Source organism: Balaenoptera acutorostrata, chromosome 6 (genome assembly GCF_949987535.1).
Source record: "Balaenoptera acutorostrata chromosome 6, mBalAcu1.1, whole genome shotgun sequence".
NCBI classification, from domain to species: domain Eukaryota; kingdom Metazoa; phylum Chordata; class Mammalia; order Artiodactyla; family Balaenopteridae; genus Balaenoptera; species Balaenoptera acutorostrata.
The window spans coordinates 102869232-102892038 of record NC_080069.1 but is presented as its reverse complement, the minus strand read 5'-3'; the positions used below and the strand labels follow the sequence as shown (position 1 = coordinate 102892038).

The 22807-nt window shown below is 39.3% G+C and overlaps 1 protein-coding gene across 6 annotated transcripts in view; it reads left to right on the top strand.

The window, feature by feature from the left end:
- The window catches only part of LPAR1 (lysophosphatidic acid receptor 1), a 159277-nt gene that overhangs the window by 53080 nt on the left and 83390 nt on the right, over positions 1-22807 (top strand). For all 6 annotated transcript variants that reach the window (XM_057548950.1, XM_007178218.2, XM_057548951.1 and 3 more), the window contains exon 2: positions 14877-15036. In XM_057548950.1, coding sequence (XP_057404933.1) covers positions 14992-15036 — 45 coding nt within the window. In that variant the 5' untranslated portion in view covers positions 14877-14991. The remainder of the gene's footprint in view (positions 1-14876; positions 15037-22807) is intronic.

Below are 22807 nucleotides of genomic sequence, written 5' to 3'. Positions count from 1 at the left end.
TTGTTTTTATCTTCATTCAATTCAAAACACTCAAGATATTCATTCAGTTCAAAATACTTTCTAATTCCTCCTTCAATTTCTTCTTTATTGCATAAAGTATTTAGAGAGATGATAGTTTTCCAGCATTTAGTGATCTTCCAAAGATCTTTCTGTTATTGATTTCTAATTTAATTCAGTTGTGGTCAGAGACCATACTTTATATGACTTGAATCCTTTTAAATTTATTGAGACTTGTTTTATGGCCCAGGATATGGTCTATCTTGGTACCAGTTCCTTTTGCACTTGAGGAGAATGTGTATTCTGCTGGCGCTCAGTTAAGTGTTCTAAAAACGTCAGTCAGATCAAGTTGATTGATTATGTTGTTCAAGTTCTTGTTATCCATATTGATTTTCTGTTCTATCTATTAATTACAGAGGGGTATTGCAATTTTGGCTGTAATTGCGGATTTATCTGTTGCTCCTCTCATCAGTTTTTACTTCATACCATTGGAAGTTCCCTTATTAGACGTATAAACTTTTATTACTTCTGTGTCATCTTGATGAATTGACCCCTTTATTATTATTAAATGACTTTCTTTATCCTTGGTAATATATTTTGCTCTAAAATCTACTCTGCCAGATATTAATATAGGCACTCCAGTTTTATTTTTAGTGTCAGCTTGGCAGATCTTTTTCCTTTTCCTTTTAAACTATTTGTGTCTTCATATTTAAAGTATGGTTCTTGTAGGTAGTGTATCTTGTAGGGAGTTGGGTCTTGCTTTTCTATCCAGTCTGACAATCTCTGCCTTTTAATTGGGTTGTTTAGACCACTTCTTGTGTGTATGTGTGTGTATATTGTGTATATTGTTATGGTTATATTTAAGTTCATCATCTTGCTCATCTTGCTGTTTGCTTATTTGTCCTGTCCATTCTTTGTTTCTCTTTTTTTTTTTTTGCATTTGGTATATTTTATGATTTTTATCTCCTCCTAAGCATTTTAGCTATAATTCCTTGTTTTGTTTTTAGTGGTTGATTCAGCATTTATAGTAGGCTTTAATTTATTTTAAGGTATATTTATTTAATTAAATTAATTATATTAAGTGATATTTTCTTAAGTGATACTTTTAAGTGATATTATAACCCTTTATAGTATAAGAATCTTACAACAGTATATTTACTTTTCTCCCTCCTAACTTTTCTAAAACTTTTATTTCTATAATAAACCCCATCATTATTATTTTTGTCAATTATATTTTTAGCAGCTTTATTGGGATATAATTCAACTATTTAAGGAATACAGTGCAGTGGTTTTTGATATATTCAGAGCTGTGCAACTATCACCATGGTGTTAGAAAATTTTCTCCATCCCCAAAGGAAACCCCACATCTGTTATCAGTCATTCCCTATTTATTCTTTCCATTCCCCTGGCAAACACTAATCTACTTTTTTGTCTCAGAGATTTCCCTGTCCTGGACATTTCATATAAATGGAATCACAGTATTTGGCCTTGTATGACTGGCTTTTTTCACATAGAATAATGCTTTTAAGGTTCATGCATGCTATAATAGCATTTATTATCATTTTATTTTTTTCTTGCCCAGTAATATTCTATTGGTAAGTCCCCTACATACGAACCTTCAAGTTGCAGACTTTCAAAGATGCGAACGTGCGTTTGCATGTCCAGTCATGTTAGTTAATGTGTCTGGTGTGAACTACTGTACGTTTCAAGGTACTGTACTGTAAGATTTAAAATGTTTTCTTTATTTTTTGTGTTTCTTTACTTTTCTGTCTTTCTGGTTCTCTCTTCTGTGGTACTCTGTTCTGGGAACTCTCGCTGCCTTGAGCTTCTTGGGTTCTCACATCTGCCTCTTTAACTCTGTAAGTTCTGTGGATCCCACCTGGATTTCCCCCGTACTGTGGCTGGACACTCTTGAGGCAGGAAGCTGGGGACATCATAGGGCTCACCTTGTTCTTTTCCCACTTCTTTAGATGTCCAGTATTTTATAGTTTCTTTCTTTTTTTTAGACACACAGTCATCAGGTCCCTGTTACTCTATCTTAGCCCTGTACATTACTTTTCTGTAGAAAATTAAAATACTCATACCACCTCAGGGCACAATACATACATATGTATAATCTTGTTTTGGGTATGTGTTTCTCAAATGGGAGTGATACATAGATACCTAATTTCAATACAATTTAATTTTTATTGTCTGTATAAAATTGAATTACATGTGAACATAGTTTTAATAACTCAGTTGGCAAGCACTGTATTATTAGATAGTTTCTAAAATTTTCTAGTAATATATTGCATTAAGCCCTCTTGTAGCAAAATCTTTGTCCTTAATTAACACTTTCCACAGTATAAACTCCTAGTTGTAGAGTTACATACCCTCTGATTCAACATACTTTTTAGGATCTTGATGCAAACCATACACACACGTGCACACATCCATATTGTATTCCAGGAAGATTATAACAGTTTATCTATACCAGAAATAAATTTGAGTGCCGATTCTCTTACGTTGTGGCAAACACATCAGAAAGCTGTCTTCCAGGCATAATCTTTTTATGTTGAGGTATGGTCTTATTTTTATTTTTAAAAATTTATTTTATTGAAGTATAGTTGATTTACAGTGTGTTAACTAATGCTGTATGGCAAAGTGATTCATATATATATATTCTTTTTCATATTCTTTTCTATTATGGTTTATCACAGGATATTGAGTACAGTTCCGTGTGCTATACAGTGGGACCTTGTTGTGTACCCATTCTATATGTAATAGTTTGCATCTGCTAACCCCAAACTCCCACTCCATCCCTACCCCCCCACCCCCCCACTTGGCAACCACAAGTCTGAGGTACAGTTTTAAACCACTCTTCTTTAATTCAGGCCCTCAGAATTGATTTTGACTTACTCTCTGAAAATAACTTGAAATTTAAGCTACTGGAAACCTTAAGTAATGGAAGATGCCTCTGTCCACAGACTCCTTTGCTGTTATTATTATTATTTAAAAATATATTTATTCATTTATTTCTGGCTGTGTTGGGTCTTCGTTGCTGTGCACAGGCTTTCTCTAGTTGTGGCGAGCGGGGGCTACTCTTCGTTATGGTGCGTGGGCTTCTCATTGCGGTGGCTCCTCGTTGTGGAGCACGGGCTCTAGGCATGCAGGCTTCAGTAGTTGTGGCTCAAAGGCTCCAGAGCGCAGGCTTAGTAGTTGTGGCGTACCGGGCTTAGTTGCTTCGTGTGTGGGATCTTCCCGGAGCAGGGCTCGAACCTGTGTCCCCTGCACAGGCAGGCGGATTCTTAACCACCGCACCACCAGGGAAACCCTCCTTTGCTGTTATTAACTGTTATTCTGGGCTGAATACTTTTCTTATCACAGCTGTAGACTTTTGCATTCTGGCCAGCTATTTTGACACTTTGCCCCCACCCGCATTTGCTTTCCCTTTTTCCCTCTTTCCCTTCCCCTTACACCCTTCTATTCTAAGTAATCTGTGAATTACTTCTGATTTTAGAAACATGCACTTGCTCTTAGAAGGAACTATCCCCCAAGACTCCTCCATTGGCTCTGGTTGGAAGAGTCTAGCTCAGCCTGAGGGTTGGTTATAAAGTTGTAATCTCCTTGTCCTGAAACCTGTGGACTGCAGACTTTCCAGCATGGCTCAGAGGCTCGCTCCATGAACACTCCTCAGTAGAAATGTATCAACCCTATCTATGCTTCCACTTTCTTTTGTGGAACTCTTGATTACCATTAGTCTTTTCAGGGCTCTGGCTCTGGGTCCCTGTACAGTTGGCTGAGTCAAGGCACGCAGATACTAAAGAGATCAGGAGTTTAGACACTGTGGGCCTTGGGTAATGGAAAGAAACAGGGTGGTAGTAAGTCTGTCTCTTATTCAAAGAGTAATTCTTTTAATTGTCCTGTCTTTCAAGAGGGTTTTCTCAGTCTTTTGAGTTGACTTCTCTTCCTTTGTTCTCATCGCCTAGTTCTTCTTGCTCTCTCCCTTTATGATTGAGCACCATTCTTTTTTTTAAAATTTTTTTTTGAACTTACATGGTGTGTTTCTCTTTTGGCCAATTTCTGACCCATTATTCCTAAACTTCAGATTTCCCCCATTTTCTAAATAATATAGGACAAAGTAGCTTGAGCTTGAAACTCTAAATAGAGTATGGCCAATACATCCTTGGCCCTAGTAGTGACAACTGTTCTGAGATTTTTCTGAAAATTGTGTTTTTACAATTCCTGGTTATTTTGACAAGTTTCAGGATAGCATCTCTCCCCAGCAGGAACACTTTCTAAAAGGGAAAACTGTATGCCTGTCAATAAATACAGTCTTTGAAATCCAGTGAGTTTATTTAAATACTTTTTGGCCAGTTCCTTCAATCTGTAGAATCCTGAACTCTGAACTGTTAAAATACGTGTAAAACAGTGCGACTGTGGTGCTTGTGTTTCTTTTGTGCAGGCAGCACAAGCAGGATGGGCTAGCTGTATTCCTGCCTTTGAATGCATTAGCTGAGTGCCATGTGGAAAGAACGGTAGACTTTTAGGCCAAATGTAGGTCTGATTGAAAAGCTGGAGAAGCAAATGGAAAAACTGATCCTATATGTGGAAAAGGAAAGATTTTTAAGAGCATGAAATATACTGTCTTCAGTGAGTATATTGAAGCAAGATCTTGGGTCTGATCCTTTGAAGAAGAAAGTTTCTGCTGCCATAGGTAGAAGGTGGTATTTTAAAACAAAACATGAGGAAATTATTTGGTCTCTCAAGTGCTTTTCTGACTTCCTTGTTCTAAATCTGCATGTGAAGCAAATGGACTCTGAAAGTGATCACAGCTTTCTTCATCCCAGCTGGACCATTTGCCTCCCTGGTTTTATGGGAAGCAGTGGTAAGGATAGGAAGCTCAGATAAAAAAGTGTAGCACTGCCATCCCTTTGTCACCCATTTCCCCTTTTCTCTTTTGGCTCTTTAAATTTGGCCTGAAATTCCTCTTTTAGCAACTTTAGAAATAAAACAGTATTGATTGACTCTCAAAAGGTGAAGAATATTTTCTTTTTTCTTGCGATTTCCTGGAGTTTTTATCTTCGTTCATTACAGTTACATGCATTTTAGTCATATAGCTTTTCCTTTAGTAGTTATAATAGCTGCATTTTTAGGTCACCATTATTATCACAGATATTCTTTGTTTACATGGATTGATAAGAAGCTCATGCTGAGGCTCTCCTGAGCACATTAATTTGATTTGACACATGATTACCTGCATTGTGTCATTAAGTGGAGATTTCAGGGTGAAATAAATCCTGATTATATTTAATACACGTGCCTTGTTCTTGCTATTGCAGGTAAATGACACCTTGGCTGAATGTATACTTTTTGAGTCATTCTATATTTCTGACAAAATAATGAAAATTGCTTCTGTGTCTCGTCATCTGTTGTGGCCAAGCTGATGACTGTGTCCAGCCTAAGTTTTTCCCTTTGTGATTTGATTTTTCCCCACTTTGTTTTTTAATGGGAATTCTTTTAACTCTTGAAGTTTAATTATTTAACAAACCTGCATTTTAACTGTGGTAACATAGAAGTGACATGTAATTTACCATCTTAACCATTTTCAAGTTCAGTAGTGCTAAGTATATTTACATTGTTGTGAAACAGATCTTCAGAATTCTCTTCATCTTGCAAAATGGAATCTCTCTACCTATTAAACAATTCCCTGTTCCCTCCTCCCCCAGCCCCTGGCAACTACCATTCTACATGCTGTCCTCTATGAATTTGATTGCGATAGGTACCTCATATAAGTGGAATCACAAAGTATTTGTCTTTTTGTTACTGGCTTATTTCACTTAGCATAATGTCCTCATGGTTCACCCATGTTATAATATGTGCCAGAATTTCCTTCTTCTTTAAGACTGAATAATATTCAGGTGTATGCGTATGCTACATTTTGTTTATCCATTCCATCTGTCCATGGGTTGCTTCCACCTTTTTGTCTATCGTGAATAATGCTGCTATGAACATGGGTGTACAAATCTCTCTTTGAGACCTTGCTTTCAATTCTTTTGGGTATATATACCCAGCAGTGGAATTGCTGGATAATATGATAATTCTATTTTTATTTTATTTATTTATTTATTTTTTTTTAAATTAAATTTTATTTTTTTTTTTACATCTTTATTGGAGTATAATTGCTTTACAATGGTGTTAGTTTCTGCTTTATAACAAAGTGAATCAGTTATACATATACATATATCCCCATATCTCCTCCCTCTTGCATTTCCCTCCCTCTGACCCTCCCTATCCCACCCCTCTAGGTGGTCACAAAGCACCGAGCTGATCTCCCTGTGCTATGCGGCTGCTTCCCACTAGCTATCTATTTTACATTTGGTAGTGTATATATGTCCATGCCACTGTCTCACTCTGTCCCAGCTTACCCTTCCTCCTCCCCATATCCTCAAGTCCATTCTCTAGTAGGTCTGCATCTTTATTCCCGTCTTGCCCCTAGGTTCTTCCGATCATTTTTTTTTCTTTTTTTAGATTCCATATATATGTGTTAGCATACGGTATTTGTTTTTCTCTTTCTGACTTACTTCACTCTGTATGACAGTCTCTAGGTGCATCCACCTCACTACAAATAACTCAGTTTCTTTCCTTTTTATGGCTGAGTAATATTCCATTGTATATATGTGCCACATCTTCTTTATCCATTCATCTGTTGATGGACACTTAGGTTGCTTCCATGTCCTGGCTATTGTAAAAAGAGCTGCAATGAACATTTTGGTACATGACTCTTTTTGAATTATGGTTTTCTCAGGGTATATGCCCAGTAGTGGGATCGCTGGGTCGTATGGTAGTTCTATGTTTAGTTTTTTAAGGAACCTCCATACTGGTCTCCATAGTGGCTGTATCAATTTACATTCCCACCAACAGTGCAAGAGGGTTCCCTTTTCTCCACACCCTCTCCAGCATTTATTGTTTGTAGATTTTTTGATGATGGCCATTCTGGATAATTCTATTTTTAATTTTTTGAGGAACTGCCATTCTGATTTGTGTAGGAGCTGAACCATTTTACATTCCCACTGGCAGTACATAGAGGTTCCAGTTTCTCCACATCCTTTTTTTTTTTTTTTTTTAGCAACCATTCTAATGGATGTGAGGTGTTATCTCATTGTGGTTTTGATATGTATTTCCCTAACTATTAGTGATGTTGACTATCTTGTCAGGTGCTTTTTGGCCATTTGAATATCTTTGGAGAAATATTTATTCAAGTCTTTTAATTTTTAGTTCGGTTGTTTGATTTTGTTGTTGTTGAGTTTTCTTTATATGTCTGGATATCAATTCCTTTTTAGATATATAACTTGCAAATATTTTCTCCCATTCCATGGATTATCTTTTCACTCTTGATTGTGTTTTTGTGCACAGAAGTTTTAAATTTTGATTTAGTGCATTTTATCTGTTTTTTCTTGGATTGTGTTCTTTAAGCCTAAGAACTTCTAATCTTTTAAGAAAAGTTTACTTTTATTGTTAAATAACTTCTGTTCCATTTGTTCTTCCAGGGGTACCAATTATTCTTATATTGAATCTCTATTTTCTGTGCTCCACAGCCATAATTTCTAATCAGTCTATTAACTATTTTTAGCATAAGCACGTGTGACTTTTCTTAAGCTTGTCTTCCGTGGCATCAACTTGGTTTTCTGTAGTGGCACTTCTGCCTGTTATAGTTTTAAATACATTTTTGGTTTCAGCAGTGATATTTTTTTCCTTTTTTTGCTTTATTTTTTAATCAATGTTAAAATTATTTAAATGTTCAAATGTTTGAAATTTAAAGTGTCAAATAGCTATATGAGGCTTTCTAAGAAAAAGGAATTCTTTTCTCTCTCCCTGCCATTTACCTTCCCCATAGCTACCATTTTCAGTTGGTTTAGCTGCTTCATTGTGTATTTGCATTGCATCACTAAGACTTGTACTTTTTGATACATCAGTTTCAAGTATTGATAGACATCCTTTGTGGAAGATGTGCTGCATGCATACTCCCCTCCTGTACCTCTTCATCCTGATATAGTTAGGTCGTGATTTTGATCAGACCATATCCAGTGTTAATGTTATTATGACCTTGTTAATGTCGTTCACAGTGGAGCCATTTAGAATTCATTTAGCATTCTATGGATCCTTTTCCTCTTCTGTAAATTCTTCCCTTTAAAATTTTAATTATTCTTCTTATGTTTTCTTATTATTCTTCCTATGTTTGCTTATTATTTTTCTGTATGCTTATTAATCTGTTCTATGTGCTTAGGATTCTACGTGCTCATTCAGTCACAAACTCTGTCAGTTCTAGAAGTCTCTCAACATACCCAGACAGGTGGTTATTCTGCAAACCTACTTTGTGAGTCCACTTACCTGTCATCCAGCGATGTCCTTTCACAAGTAGGCCAGGCATTCCCTTTATTTTTCTCCTGAATTGAACTCCTGTTCCTGTATCCCATGCCTTCATTTTGATTAGTTTCCTCCCTGTTTTGCAAAGGACATCCTACAACAAGATGGTAGACTGTAAATCACTTTCTTCATTGTCCATTGTCTTCTAGCTTCTAGATTGCTGTTGAGAAATGCAAGGACTTTCTGATGCCTATCCTTTGTTTATGAGCTCCCCCCATCACATTCTGATCAGTTACAGGAATTAAAAAAAAATCTTGTGTTTAAAAAAATCATGGTGATGTGCTTAATGTGGGCATATTAAAATTGATGCAGGTGGGCAGGTATGCATCAGTGGACCCTTACAGTCAACAAACTTAGGACTTGTCGCTTTAGGAAATGTTTTGAGTTTGTTGTTTGATCCTCCCCCCACCCCCATTCCATTTCCTTTATTTTTTTTTTATTCTGGAATTGCTTTTATTTGGCTGTTGGATCCCCTGGATTAGTCCTCTAGCTTTCTCACTCTTACTGTTCTGTTTTCCTTCACTTTGTTTTTTGGCTGTACATTTTGGGCAAGTTTCTTAACTTTATATTCCAGTCCTTCTCCTGCATTTCCAATGATTGGTTTTTAAGTCTCCTGTTGTTGTTTGAATAGGTGCAATATCTTCTTCCTGATGTTACTGTTGTTAAGGTCTTTTCATCTACTCAGATTCAAGAGAAGAATCTTCCAGTCTCAGCCTTTAGATATAAAGCTGGCTTCAGATGCTTAAGATAAATAAATAGATAAATAGAAATAGATAAATACTGAGAAAGACAAGCTATAGCTCTGACCTTCCTCTATCATGTCATCTTGTCTGTCCAGGTTTGAGGTTGAGAGTTTCTTCTGTTTGGTTTCTGCTGGACTCTATAGAGTATAGAGCTCTCTGAAGACGGATACACACGTTTCAAGTCTGAAATTTTTTCCTACCTGATCTAAATGGCTCTATTTATGTGTAACACTTTTCTAAAATTTTGAGGATAAATGTATCCATTCCTGGTTTCAGCATTGATGACTTCTTTCCTCCTTTAGTACTTTGTGTTCATCTGTTCTATTTTGGGAATGGAAGCTTTGAAATCTTTAGTCATGTAGGCCCCACCCAAAGCTCTGGTTTATCTTCTGCTTCAGTAATACCGTTTTCTGCTTTTTTATTCTGTTTTCTACTTTATCGATTGCCTTCATTCAAGTTCATAATTCATAATTTTTTTGTTAATGCCGACTCATTTCTGAGCTCATGTTTTTCTGAAGTTCTCTTTTATGTAGTATACCTATCTTCTTAAGTAAATATTTGCTCTGATTCTATAGTCTTCCTTCTCTTGAGCCCCATAATATTTTTCATTTGCCTGGTGGATTTGGATTTTTCTGTCTCTTATCCTTAGAGAATGAAGTCTATGCATATTCAGTATCAGGTATTGCCCTGCATTCTTTCTAGAGACTGAAATGAGTCACTGTTTGACTCAAGTCCAGATGAAGGAAAAAGGTTAGCTTTATAGTAGATAAATTTGCCAGTTGGAAATTCATCTTCCTATGAGGCCTAGGAAAAGAGCCAGCATCAGCTCCAGAAGTAATCAAAGGGAACATTTGTCTCAGAACCAGAGACTTTTTTTTAAGGTATTTGGTGTGGCACTCAGTAATTAGCAAGATCATTGTCACTTGGCATGGCTGCCCATATCAGAAGCCAGCTGGTAGTGCTTTTTTCCCACATATTTTCTGGGCCAGTCATTATGGCCACATGTAAATTAGAAGTAAATACAGCCAGAGATTACTTGCTCAGTTGGAGCCATGAACCCCTTTTAAGGAGCTGAGTGTATTTTAAATGTACTCCAACGCTCCCTGGCTTAGTTCACTACAGCCGTCATCCCTCTGAACAGGGAGCAACATTGTGAGTCTATTGGGGTCTCATTTACTTATTTTCTGTCCACCTAATTACAATTTCACATGAAGGGAATGTTGAGCCTTAAATGTTCTCCAACCTTCCATATTGATTCTGTCCAGTATATTTCTGGAAGTTTAAGCAATAGCTGGGATCCATCTGTGGCTTCTAGGGTTGATTCAGGGTATTTCCTTTTCTTATATTCAATTGGTTATTTTCCGTTAATCTAGCACAGAACCATGAGCCTATGTAGCTTTCTTACTTGTAAATGGTATTTTATCTATCCATTTTTTTAAAAATCATTTTTTTAAATTGAAGTATAGTTGATTTACAATGTTGTATTAGTTTCAGGTGTACAACAAAGTGATTCAGTTATATATACATGCATATCTATTTCTTTCAGATTCTTTTCCCTTATGGGTTATTACAAAATATTGAGTAGAGTTCCCTGTGCTGTACAGTAGGCCCTTGTTTGTTACCTATTTTATGTGTGTATATATATATATACATTTTGAACTATAGGGAGGGATTTTGAGGTAATTCATACCCAAAGACTATAAAATGGATGAATGGGCAAGTCAACAGGTGACAAAGCTCATATTCTGCAAGTGAGCGGCATTAGATGTAGTTTTGCGGTTTTGAGAAGAATGATATAGATTAGAAGTCATGCCTAGAATGGAAAATGGGGACAACTAGGGAATAAGAGAATGGGCAATAGTGACGGCCAAGGGCACCTGCGGTTAATGGAGCTGACTCACACTGCTTTGTGGTTTCCTGTACCTGGAGCTCAAGCAAAGGAAGCAGAGAGTTACGGTGAGGGCAGGCTATAAGAATTGCAGGGCAGGTATCTAAATACTTGGAAGAGTTCAAAGAGGGATGAATTTCTTTAAAAATTCCGTGCAACTCTGTATTTGGCAGTCTGGGGCTCTGGGAAAGCAGGACACAAGATGTCGAAGTAATCCAGCTTACTTGGCCAGAGACTGAATGACATCATTATTTAGGATATTGTCTTTTTTGTCATCACATCTCTTCCCCCATGATTTGTACAGTTTTGTAAATAGGCTGGGAAGTAAATAGGTTTCATAAATGTAATTTTAAGACATTGCTCCCCGAGAGAGCTATTTTATACCCTTTGAGGTAGTATTGCTTAGCCCTTATATTTTAAGAGTTAAGTAACCATATCCCATCTTACAAAAGGCTCTTATAATGTAAGAATAGGTTCAACATACACTTTTATGAATCTTCTAGTGTTATACACGATTATCTCAGAAATAGAGATCTCTTCGTCTGAAAAAAAAAAAAGGTTTAACAAAAGCATCAAAACTCGATAAGTCTTAGATGCTTTAGGGGAAGACAGTTAATGGTCTGTCTTGATCTTCTTCTTCAAAATATGAAACTAACAATCTGTAGTATCTACTATGTAGCTCAGGCATGTGTCACATAAATCAAAACTAGGGGCACATCATGAAAGTTTTATATGGATGAGAGCAGCCCAGGGTACTCTGTTTCAGGGTTTGGGGAAAGAGTTACTCTGCAGAACGTCTGACTTGCATCCTGCTTCCTGAAGGACTTTCTGAAATTTTTGCTTCAAAAAACTCCAAGTGGGCTTCCCTGGTGGCGCAGTGGTTGAGAGTCCGCCTGCCAATGCAGGGGACACAGGTTCGAGCCCTGGTCTGGGAGGATCCCACATGCCGCGGAGCAACTGGGCCCGTGAGCCACAACTACTGAGCCTGCGCGTCTGGAGCCTGTGCTCCGCAACAAGAGAGGCCGCGATAGTGGGAGGCCCGCGCACCGCGATGAAGAGTGGCCCCCGCTCGCCGCAACTAGAGAAAGCCCTCGCACAGAAACGAAGACCCAACACAGCCATAAATAAATAAATAAATAAATAAATAAATATTAAAAAAAAAAAAAAACTCCAAGCACTTTCTCACTGTTAATTTTTGTACACTTGGAGGGTTCATCTATGGAAAGGCCCTGGGGTGGGTCCTGGTTCAGGTCTCTGCTCCATCATTTCCTGACCACATGACTGGGAACAATGCATTGAGCTTCTCATCTATGAAATGAGTTGACAATATCTGCCTTAAACTGTATGTGAAATGATTGTGCCAGTGCTCGGCATCTAGTAGGTGTTCATTAAATCCCAGTCTCCTGCCCCGCCCCCTTTGGCTGTCAGCGGTGATGCCATATGGCATATTTGTCACATCCGTTTCGATATCCCTTTCCCGACGGCAGGCTGGGTGCCCAGCATTCACCTTTTGGGCAACTCTGTGTACTCTGATTATTGAAAATATTCTATGGTTTTATCGCTTAATGATTTAGCTCGGCAGAAGTGATATTGGGCCAGCACACAGAGCGTGAGTCTTTTAGCATAGAATCTCGCTTGCCTGCTTGTTTTGCTTTTTGGTTATCATCGTTTATATATTTATATATTATATAATATATTTATATATCCATCTGTCCACTCCACATATAATAGAGCAAGAAGATGTGAACTGTCAATACGTGAGAAGGAAAAAGGAAAAATACAAAAGTAGGGGTGGCACAAAACGGTGCCAGAAATCAGTTCAGTACCAGAGAGTGCGCCGTGGGGCCCGTAGTTTTCCCAGGGTAGGCTCGGCTCTCTAGCACCCCTCATGGAAGAGGAAATACACCCTGTGCATGTGTGCCTTTCTCCTGGGCTGTTACTTCAAATCACAGTGTGATAAGCAGCAGGTATTTTTCCCGCTAAAACTGGGACTGAGGAGAACATCACTGTTGTCTTAGGGCAGCTGTGGAATTTTGTGTGGAATGTTAGACCAAAATGTGGCTTGACAGCTTTACTTCTTATCTATTAATAAAAACAGTCGCTCTAACAGAAAGGTAGAGGAAGAAAATAAGAAGGTGCCACGGTTCTAAACAGCTAAAACCTAAAGTGATTAAAACTACAGCATGAAGGATAATACACGCAGACAGGATAAAACTCAGAATGTAAGGTTCAAAAATCAGAATGTAAGTTGCTGCCAAACCTTGATTGTTCCTTAGGAAACAGTTCTTCTGAGGTTATGTGACTTGCTCAGCATAATCCAGCTAATGGAAAATAGTGCCAGAGGATTTGGCAAAGACTTGGGTTAAATATCCAACTCTGCCATTACTTAACTGCTCAAGACTTGGATCTTGTGATCCTGGTTCATAACTTTTACTATTATGAAGAGTATCCTTTGGTAATAGTTTGAAAGTATTCCAGTGTTATCTTGCATGCTGCTGAAACCAGAAAGTATATTTACAGACAAAAGCTCCCTGCAGGCAGGGGCAGGCTCAATTTTATTCATTATGCCCTTAGTTCACTGTAGATGCTCCATAAATATCTTTTTTTTTTTTTAAACAACAGCTCCTGTTTATTTTTTTATTTTTATTTATTTATTTTATTTATGGCTGTGTTGGGTCTTCATTTCTGTGCGAGGGTCTTCCCCAGTTGCGGCAAGTGGGGGCCACTCTTCATCGCAGTGCGCGGGCCTCTCACTATCGCGGCCTCTCTTGCTGCGGAGCACAGGCTCCAGACGCGCAGGCTCAGCAATTGTGGCTCACGGGCCCAGTTGTTCCGCGGCATGTGGGATCCTCCCAGACTAGGGCTCGAACCCATGTCCCCTGCATTGGCAGGCAGACTCTCAACCACTGCGCCACCAGGGAAGCCCCATAAATATCTTTTGAATAAAAGAAAGAATATTGTAAGATGGTATGAAAACAACCTAAAAGTGAAAAATTTTCTTAAAATGAATGTATTTTCTTAAATTCTTAAACTGGAAAAATGTCCCCTTCTGGACTAAATTGCAATGTGGAAATTATCACATAGGTCTAGCATCCTCTCTCTAAGGATGTCGAGAGGCATTGAGAAATGTACTCTTCCTCATACACGTGGAAGTCTGATTTACAAAGCTCCCGCCCTCCCCCAACCCAAGTACTTTACTTTTTCTTGTGACCGACTCACGTCTATAACTCTGGGGCATCTTCCCTTTCTTTAATCCTGAAAGTGGTAACAAGTTCCCTAAAGAAATGTAAACATGGAACACATTCACTTATGTCTCATCTGGGACTGGGACTTGCTCGCTGCTCTAGGGCTGGTTCTGCCATTAATGAAGAGTAAGGTTCCAGTCATCTCTCTTCTCCAACCCGCAGGGTTTTTCATCTGCTAATGGGCAGGGTTGAACTGGGTGTCTCTAAGACACTTGATACTATTATTCTTTTTGCCCTTTGTCTATAAACTGTCAGCTCTTAATTGTGAGTCTCTCAATTCCTTTGTTATTTAATGACAGGGGTGGCTCTTCCCTCTGCCCGCTCTCCCTGTCTTCACAACTTGAAATCACCTGCCCAAGACATCTAGCTGTCATACCAAGTTGCATTCAGACTTATGAAAATACATCAACTGATTTGGATGAATGGTACAGAAGTCCTCCCATGAGATGTTAGATGCTCCCTCCCGGGTTCCTCTTTTCATTAAGCTGGTAGTTGGCATTTGGTACAGGGGATTTTTCACTTCCCGTGGCCAAAGGTACTTCACTCGCATATGCTAGTCCTCCGAGGCTGACGGTGGGTTTTCCTGTCCTTTTCCAGGTACACAGCTGCTCCTAGCATGACCGTGATCTGATCAGCAACCACGAGAACCTGACTGCCGTGTGGGGTGCCTTAGTGCCGGGGCCTGGTCACCGCCCACAACTCCAGAGCTGCCATGGCTGCCGCCTCTACGTCCACCCCTGTCATCTCACAGCCCCAGGTGTGTGATTCAAACCTGCATAGGTCTGGGCTAATCACAGTTTTGTTGAGTATTTCAATTGAGTTTCAGAAAGTGTGTTTCACTTTGGAGATCATGTGTCTCCTTTGAAGTATCGTTTGGTGGGGATTTTTTTGAAGAGTATTTTTGTGAGGGAGGTGCTTATGGTTTTCAGTGCCTAGGGTGTCTGGCCGTTACCGTAGGCATCAAATCAAGACAGTCAGTAGTAAATCCTGCTGTTGGCTTTTTTAGGGTTTATTTCGGAACAGATCTAATCTTTTTTTTTTTTTGGCTGTGTTGGGTCTTCATTGCTGTGCGTGGGCGTTCTCTAGTTGCGGCGAGCGGGGGCTAGTCTTCCTTGCAGTGTGCGGGCTTCTCATTGCGGTGGCTTCTCTTGTTGCGGAGCACATGCTCTAGACGTGTGGGCTTCAGTAGTTGCAGCATGCAGGCTCAGTAGTTGCGGCACGTGGGCTCAGTAGTTGTGGCTCGTGGGCTCTAGAGTTGTGGTGCACGGGACTTAGTTGCTCCATGGCATGTGGGATCTTCCCAGACCAGGGATGGAACCCATGTCCCCTGCATTGGCAGGTGGATTCTTAACCACTGTGCCACCAGGGAAGTCCAGAACAGATCTAATCTTACAACAAGTTTTCTGAATGTCGTCTTGATGTCCTCCTCTTATAATGATGATTATTTTGTCTTGACCTGTTCTAGTAACTTTGAGAAGAAAATGCAATTCCAGAAGCTTCTGAACCACAGTAATATGAGTTACTTTTTCTGTCCAGTGAAGAACAGTCACATGGCAGGAACATTGTTCTCACTGTTTTACAATCTGATCTATTCAAGTATTAACCGGACTCTTTCAGTTTCAGCAGGCAGCGTGGTATAGTGGGGAAACAGACTTTGGAGTCATTAGGCCTGTGCTCACATCTCAATTGCTGGATAAGGTGCCTTAGTCAGGCTAACCTCCCACAGCTTCCATTTCTTCTCATGTAATCATCTTTCACAGCATGGTTATGGGGATTAAAGGAGAGAAGCTATGCAAAGCACGTAGTGCTCAACAAGTGTGGTTTCCCACTTGCTCTTCCTTTATCTTCTTCTCTTCCTTTTGGACTGTGATCTCTGATCGCATTCATGAGAATCACTTTTAGGCCAAGGTTGAAGAAAAAAATACACCTTTGAGAAAAAGCCGTATTGATTGAAATTTGAATCATTATGATACAAAATATTGTTCCATACTTTCTTTTCTTTGTATCATTTTGCAGGCTACTAAATTTTGTATATATTTCTCTTTTTTTAATTGAATACAAGTTTTATATGATATGGGAGCCTTCTTAAGGAAATGGAGATCTGAAGAAACAGATCTATGTATTTTTATACTGGGTGGGGTTTTTTTGTGTTTTTTTAAAAATTTTTTTTTTTTTTATTGAAGTACAGTTGATTTACAGTGTTATGTTAGTTTCAGGTGTACAGCAAAGTGATTCAGTTATACATATATAGAGAGAGAGCGTGTGTGTGTGTGTGTGTGTGTGTGTGTAAAGAAGGGGACGGAGGGAAAGGAAGAAGGAGAGGGAGAAAGGAGAAAGGGGCATTTCTACTTGATTTACTATAAATGCTTTTCTTCTTCTCTGGAAGACCTTGGAATTTTATCATATGGAAAGTCATTGCTGTTCCTTAACATTATAAAGTTTGTAGTATCATTTTCCAGGATGTTTAGTGTTATCACCATCATGTGTATTTCTGTTTCTGGTAAATGGATCATTGCCTTTTCAACACCTCATTTACTTTGGGTGTTTGGTTTCCATTCCCCTCAGTAGTGTTCTTGGTGCCTGAGAGAGAGACATGGTAAATGGGTAAAAAGATTTACTGCCTGTTACCTGAGGTCACCATTTCAAAGTCCACTGCAGCTGTTCCCTCGCAATGACTATTCTTAGCCTTTTGTGGAGTGAGTTAGGCCCTAGGACAGGTTTTCTGGACAGGGCATTCCAGCATCCCAGTCTCACTGCTCTCTTTTGTCAGCATTTCCAACAGCATCATCTTATCTACACATCTCCCCTCTTACACAAGCTACTATCAGCCGGTGAGTAATGTAAATATTTTTAAATGACTCATTTAATGAAAATGTTTAGCACCGCCCTAGGTAGAAAGAGGTCATATTTAGTATAACCACTTGGGGGAATATATACTCTTGTAAAGTCTCTGTGGGAAAGTAAATTGGTCCAGTCACTCTGGAAAGTAATTTGACAGTATCTGTTAAAATTATAGACCTTTGCATATGCTCTGTTCCCATCTTGGTACCTATGTTAGAAACACGTGAGTCCAAGAAGATGTGCAGGAAGATATTCACTGACGCATTCATTGAAGGCCAAGAAGTACAAAACTTTCTAATATTCAATAGTAGAAGGACTTAATATAGTCGGTCATGTTGATATGATTTTAATACTGCAGTTAAATGATGGATAGCTGTCTATCTCAGCACAGCTCTGTCTCCTCAAGATATCTAGTGGAGTGAAAAGAAAGCAAGATGCAGAATGAAACTTACAGGAAGATATCATTAAAACTATGAAACAAGACCATATGTTTTTAGGGATAAACATATGGTACATTATGTAAATGCGTATAGTGAAAAATCTGTAACACACATTGTCAACGGGAAAGAGATTGTCCCCAAGAGGGCAAAAATTGGATCTTGGGAGATGAAAAATCCCTCCAGAGCTTAACCTTGCCTGATGAAATCCTATTCCTTAGTACTTAATTTCTCCTTAGGGAGAATTTGAACTTAATTAAAATTTCCTCCTTGAGTGTCACCAATAGAAAAAAAAAAAGTTAAGAAACACTGGTCCAGAAGGATACACAAGGCTCTTCAGTCACATTGCTTAGGTTCAAATCCTGGCTCCAGTATTTCGTAACTGAGCCTGTTGGGCGAGAGGAGAAAAGGTATTCACTCTCTCAGTGCCTTGGTTTCCTCATCTGCAAAATGAGCATCATCATGAAAAAGCCAACTTCATAGGGTGGTTTTAGGGTTGAAATGAGATCATGTGTGTAGAACTTAGAACAGTATCTGACACATTGCTCAATACATCTCAGTATTGTTCAGCAAGCACTGTGGCAGGCCTGGGGATGCAAGAGTTAAATAAGATAAAGAAGGCTTTTGCCCTGTCAGAGTTTATAAATGTAGTGGGAAACACACAGATAAGCAAACAAAAAATTAGAATGCTGTGTCACAAATGCTATGATACAGGAAGTATGGGTGCTCTGCGGGTAAAGTGGAACACCAGAAAAGACGTGTAGAATCAGGGAAGGCTTCTCGAAGGAAGACTGCCAGGTTGGGAGCTTGTGAATGAGGATGAGTTATTCTGGTGAGGGAGAGGAAACAGCCCGTGTGAATGTCAGGTGTCCCAAGGTGAGAGCTCACAGCATTTGGATGTGAGTTCAGGGGTGGCTGCAGTAGACTGGGGTATGAGTTTGTGAGCAGTGATGTCTAGAGCCAGCTCTGCCAGCTCACAAGATCTGATTGTTCAACTTTCAAAGGAATTTCGTGAGCCAGTTGACTTCATGCTTGTAGCCTGAAATCAGCCAGGATGGAGTATTTACACCACAGAAATTGGCAAACACAGGCCCTCATTCCTGAGCACCCATTGTTAAATACTTATCGGCATACTTAAGGTTATAGAAAAGGTAGATGTGTTAGATTACAAAGTTGGAGAAGGTTTTGCAGGGTCTCGGAAGCCAAATGAAGGTATTTAACATTAACCTCAAACAAGCCTGCGTAGCTCGTGTGTCTTAGACCTGGGTTCAAACCTTGACTATTAACAATTGCGTTGAACCAATTAATTAATGAATCTCAACCAGGGAAATGAGTCCCATGATTCTCACCATGTGTTGGGAACAGTAGTAGCTTCTGATAGTTGGGGGAACTCAAGCCCTCTTGGAAGGAGTCGGCTGTAAGCTGGGGTGTTAGGTCCCAGAGAGAGGCAGCTTACCCTTCCGGAGAGATGCAGATCATTGGGTCACTTGGTTCCCAGGATCCTCTCGCCCATGATGAGCATCTTGATTATATGTCAGCTCTTCACATGTAATTTGTGCAGTCAGATTTTAATCCGAGGCTGATTTGCCCTTGCCCCCAAGCCTGTATTCATGTAGTCTCTCCTATTATCAAGTTTTCCCCAGGTTCAGAGAAGGTAAAGGTAATTTAAATACAGCATCTCCGTAGGCAAGGCGTAATAAGCTGTTCACTCAATCAGCTTCACCCGGTATTGTCTGGCACATGAACTTGCATTCTTTTAGAGTGAATTCAGGGACCTGTGCAAAGATAAACCCACATTCAAGTGTGAAAGGCCTGACAGTCCTTTCCTAAGACAAAAACAACAATTAAAAAAAAAAAGCTTTTGGTTTTGTTTGGTACTCTATTCATTTGGTAACAAAGAGCATTTTTCTCATCAAGGCTGCCTATTACTAGATATAAACTAATTAATATGAACAAAATAGCTGGTGATTGTTTCCAACAATAATAGGGAAGAAAGGTTCATTGTCACTCTTGCTGGAATTGCTGTTTAGTCAGTGAAAGATACGCCTGGTGCTTTGAAGTGGGCCAAGTTTGTATTCCCTGCTTGACTCCTGCCTAGACTGTAAGATGGATTTTTGTTTGCTCACGCTGGGAGAGACAGCACCTTGTTCTGAAGCTAGATGAATACTGAGGCGAGACTGGGCTTAGCTGCAGCAGGAAGGCTGTGTTTGGAGCTGCTTTATAGTTCCGCTAGTCCGGATAAAGAGCACCCAAAGGAGGCTCCGGAGATGTTTGCAGACAGGAACATGCTCGTGCTTTGGTTAAACTAATGTGCTCTTACCCTGCGGGGATGGGAGGGGATGGAGGTAGAATAGGTAACCAATGACCATTTTCTGTTTCTAGAACAATGCTGTTTAGCAGGACTTGAACGGTGGTTCATCCAGTTACTGTGGGTGGAGTATGGATTAAAAGTTTTATTTTCTTTTTGAATGGAGGGGTCAATAGTTCAATCCATGAATGGGTGGTTTGGGCTCTCTCAAACCGACTGGTATTAGAGATCAGAAGAGGTGTTTAAGAACTTCAAAGGCGTTCGGATCTCACACCTGTGATTCCAGTAAGGAAGGAATCTTTGCCATCAGTATTTTACATGGTATTTCATTCTGTCTCATTTGCTAAGTGGCTGTCTTCGTTTCAAGCCAAGGAAACGAAGATATTTTGATCCCTTCAAGTGATGTCCCGTAGCTTTCATTAAAGATGTGAATTTGGGGCTTCCCTGGTGGCGCAGTGGTTAAGAATCTGCCTGCCAATGCCGAGGACACGGGTTCGAGCCCTGGTCTGGGAAGATCCCACATGCCGCGGAGCACCTAAGCCCATGAGCCACAACTACTGAGCCTGCGCGTGTAGAGCCTGTGCTCCACAACAAGAGAGGCCACGACAATGAGAAGCCCGCGCACCGCCATGAAGAGTAGCCCCCACTCGCCGCAACTAGAGAAAGCCCTCGCACAGAAACAAAGACCCAACACAGCCAAAAATAAATAAATAAATTTATTTAAAAAAAAAAAAGATGTGAATTTGGGTAGATGCTCAATGTCTTCAACTTCATCAACAGATTTGTTCCCCTAGTTCTTACCCAGTTCTCTGGTATAACTAACAAGTAGGTCTCTACTTGGTGTCTGCTGGAAGACAGGTGTTTTTGAACATCATTACTAATAGGTATTTAGAGGTTTTATTTCTGATATTAGAGAGTGGATACATTTAGATTGAAGCAGTTGAATTCCATGTTCAGTGGGTTGTGTTTTTTGAGATTGAAGGACTTCTGTTTTGTTTTTTTTTTAGAACTTTGTATTATGCAGTTTTCAAACATTCACAGAAGTCAAAAGAATAATATAATGAATCCCAACATAGCCATCACTGAGATTCAACAGTTACTAACATTTGGCCAAACTTGCTTCACCTTCTCCCATATTTTAAAGCAAATCCTTGGCATCCTGTTATTTTATCTCAGTCCTCATACATCAATATGCATCTCTAAGAAAGAATTCACTTATATAACCACAGTCCCGTTCTTACACATAGCAAAATTAAAAACAACATTTTAATATCATTTTCTGCTCGTCCATATTCAGAATTTCCCAATTGCTTTTCTCAAAAGTGTTTTTGCAGTTGGTATGTAAAGTGTTATCTTTTAAAAACACTGATTAGATCAGTTTACTCTTCTGCCTGAAACTATTCAATGACTTTTTAAGGTTTAAAAATGGAATTGTTGCATGTGTTAAATTATCAGTCCCTGAAGTAAGGGATCATGGCTATCTTGGTAGTAACTTTCTTTTGGACTAAAGTGTGAGCAATTACTTGTAGTATGAAGTATGTTTCCAGTGCCACATAATGAAGACATAGTGTGGCTGGCTTCACCTACCCAGAGAAAAGAGAATGCGTGGGCTTAGATCCAGGTGAATTTTGGTTCAAATATAGGTTTAAATCCCTTTCAATATAGATCTCTCTTCAGCTAATTTTTTTTTTCTTAATGTCTAGAATTCAAATAATATACACTGTGCTCACAGATTTAAATAGCAAAATATCTGCTAGGTGCTTTGTACAGTATTAGCCTCTTAATAGATCCCTGACATATGTTAGTTCCTTCCTTTTTCCCCATAATTATTCCCCATAGTTTTTTGTAGGGAGTGAGTGAGTGGTTTACCTCTACATATGGCCTGTGTGTATGACACGCTTGTGTGTAGTATGCCAGAAGGTCCATCAGAGGAAAGCCAAGTTGGATAAACACTCTAAGGAAAACTCCAGTGTATTGCCAGGAATAAATGCGTGTGGAGATAAACACTGAGATTTCTGACTTACTCCATCTTGAACCATGTTTCTATTAGAAGTTAAATTTGTTCTCATATTGCAATTTGAATTCATCTCTGCCCCCTTTTGTGTTTATAAACACAGATAAAGTTTGAGAGGATATCTCATTTCAGAATCCAAGGGCACATTTGGAGTTTTCTATTCATAAGACAAAATTTTACTGGGATACCTAGGGTAAACCACAAATGAGACCTTTCATGTTTGTTTCTTTTTCTTTCTAATTGGTTTAGTCTTTAATGATTAATGGAGCCAATTCTTTATCCTTCAAAGTGATGTGGCTTCCTCCCTCTTACTGCCCATGATGGTGCTCTTGGCCTATTTTCCTTTTTACACTCCTAGCTTCTCCAGTTATTTGTCTTTGAACTTCAGTTGCAGCTATTCCATGAATAAATGCTAAGGTGGGAAAATGCCCTGCTGTTTTTTACCAGCTGAGGAGATGGTAATCAGAGGGTCCAGGGGATCTTTGTCTTTTGAGAACTGTACCTTGCTGTAATAAGACTGTCATTTAAAAATTCCACCTTCATTTGCTGCGTGATGATACTACCATTTGGTAATCACATAGCATCCCTTAAAGAACTGCCTGTAAGTTAGACTTATTCCATTTCGTAAATGATCATCCTGGGCAGGCTCAGGCTGGGAGAGGAGTGATAGTGGGTTGTTATCTGCTCCTTAACATCTGATGAAATGTTTCTGAAAGGGCCATGAAAGGGGTGAATTCCTGAAAGGCAAGGTTAGGTATTAAGCAACTTTCAAAGATTCAGACAACCTTTGAGAGCAAGAGCGCCTGTCCTGTAGGAAGAGGGATAGGGTATGGTTGTTGGTGAACAAGATAGCTGCCCGATTTAAAAGTATTTGCACTGAGATGAACTTCCACCAGCTAGCATAGGGAGGTTTGAAGCCTTAGTTCAA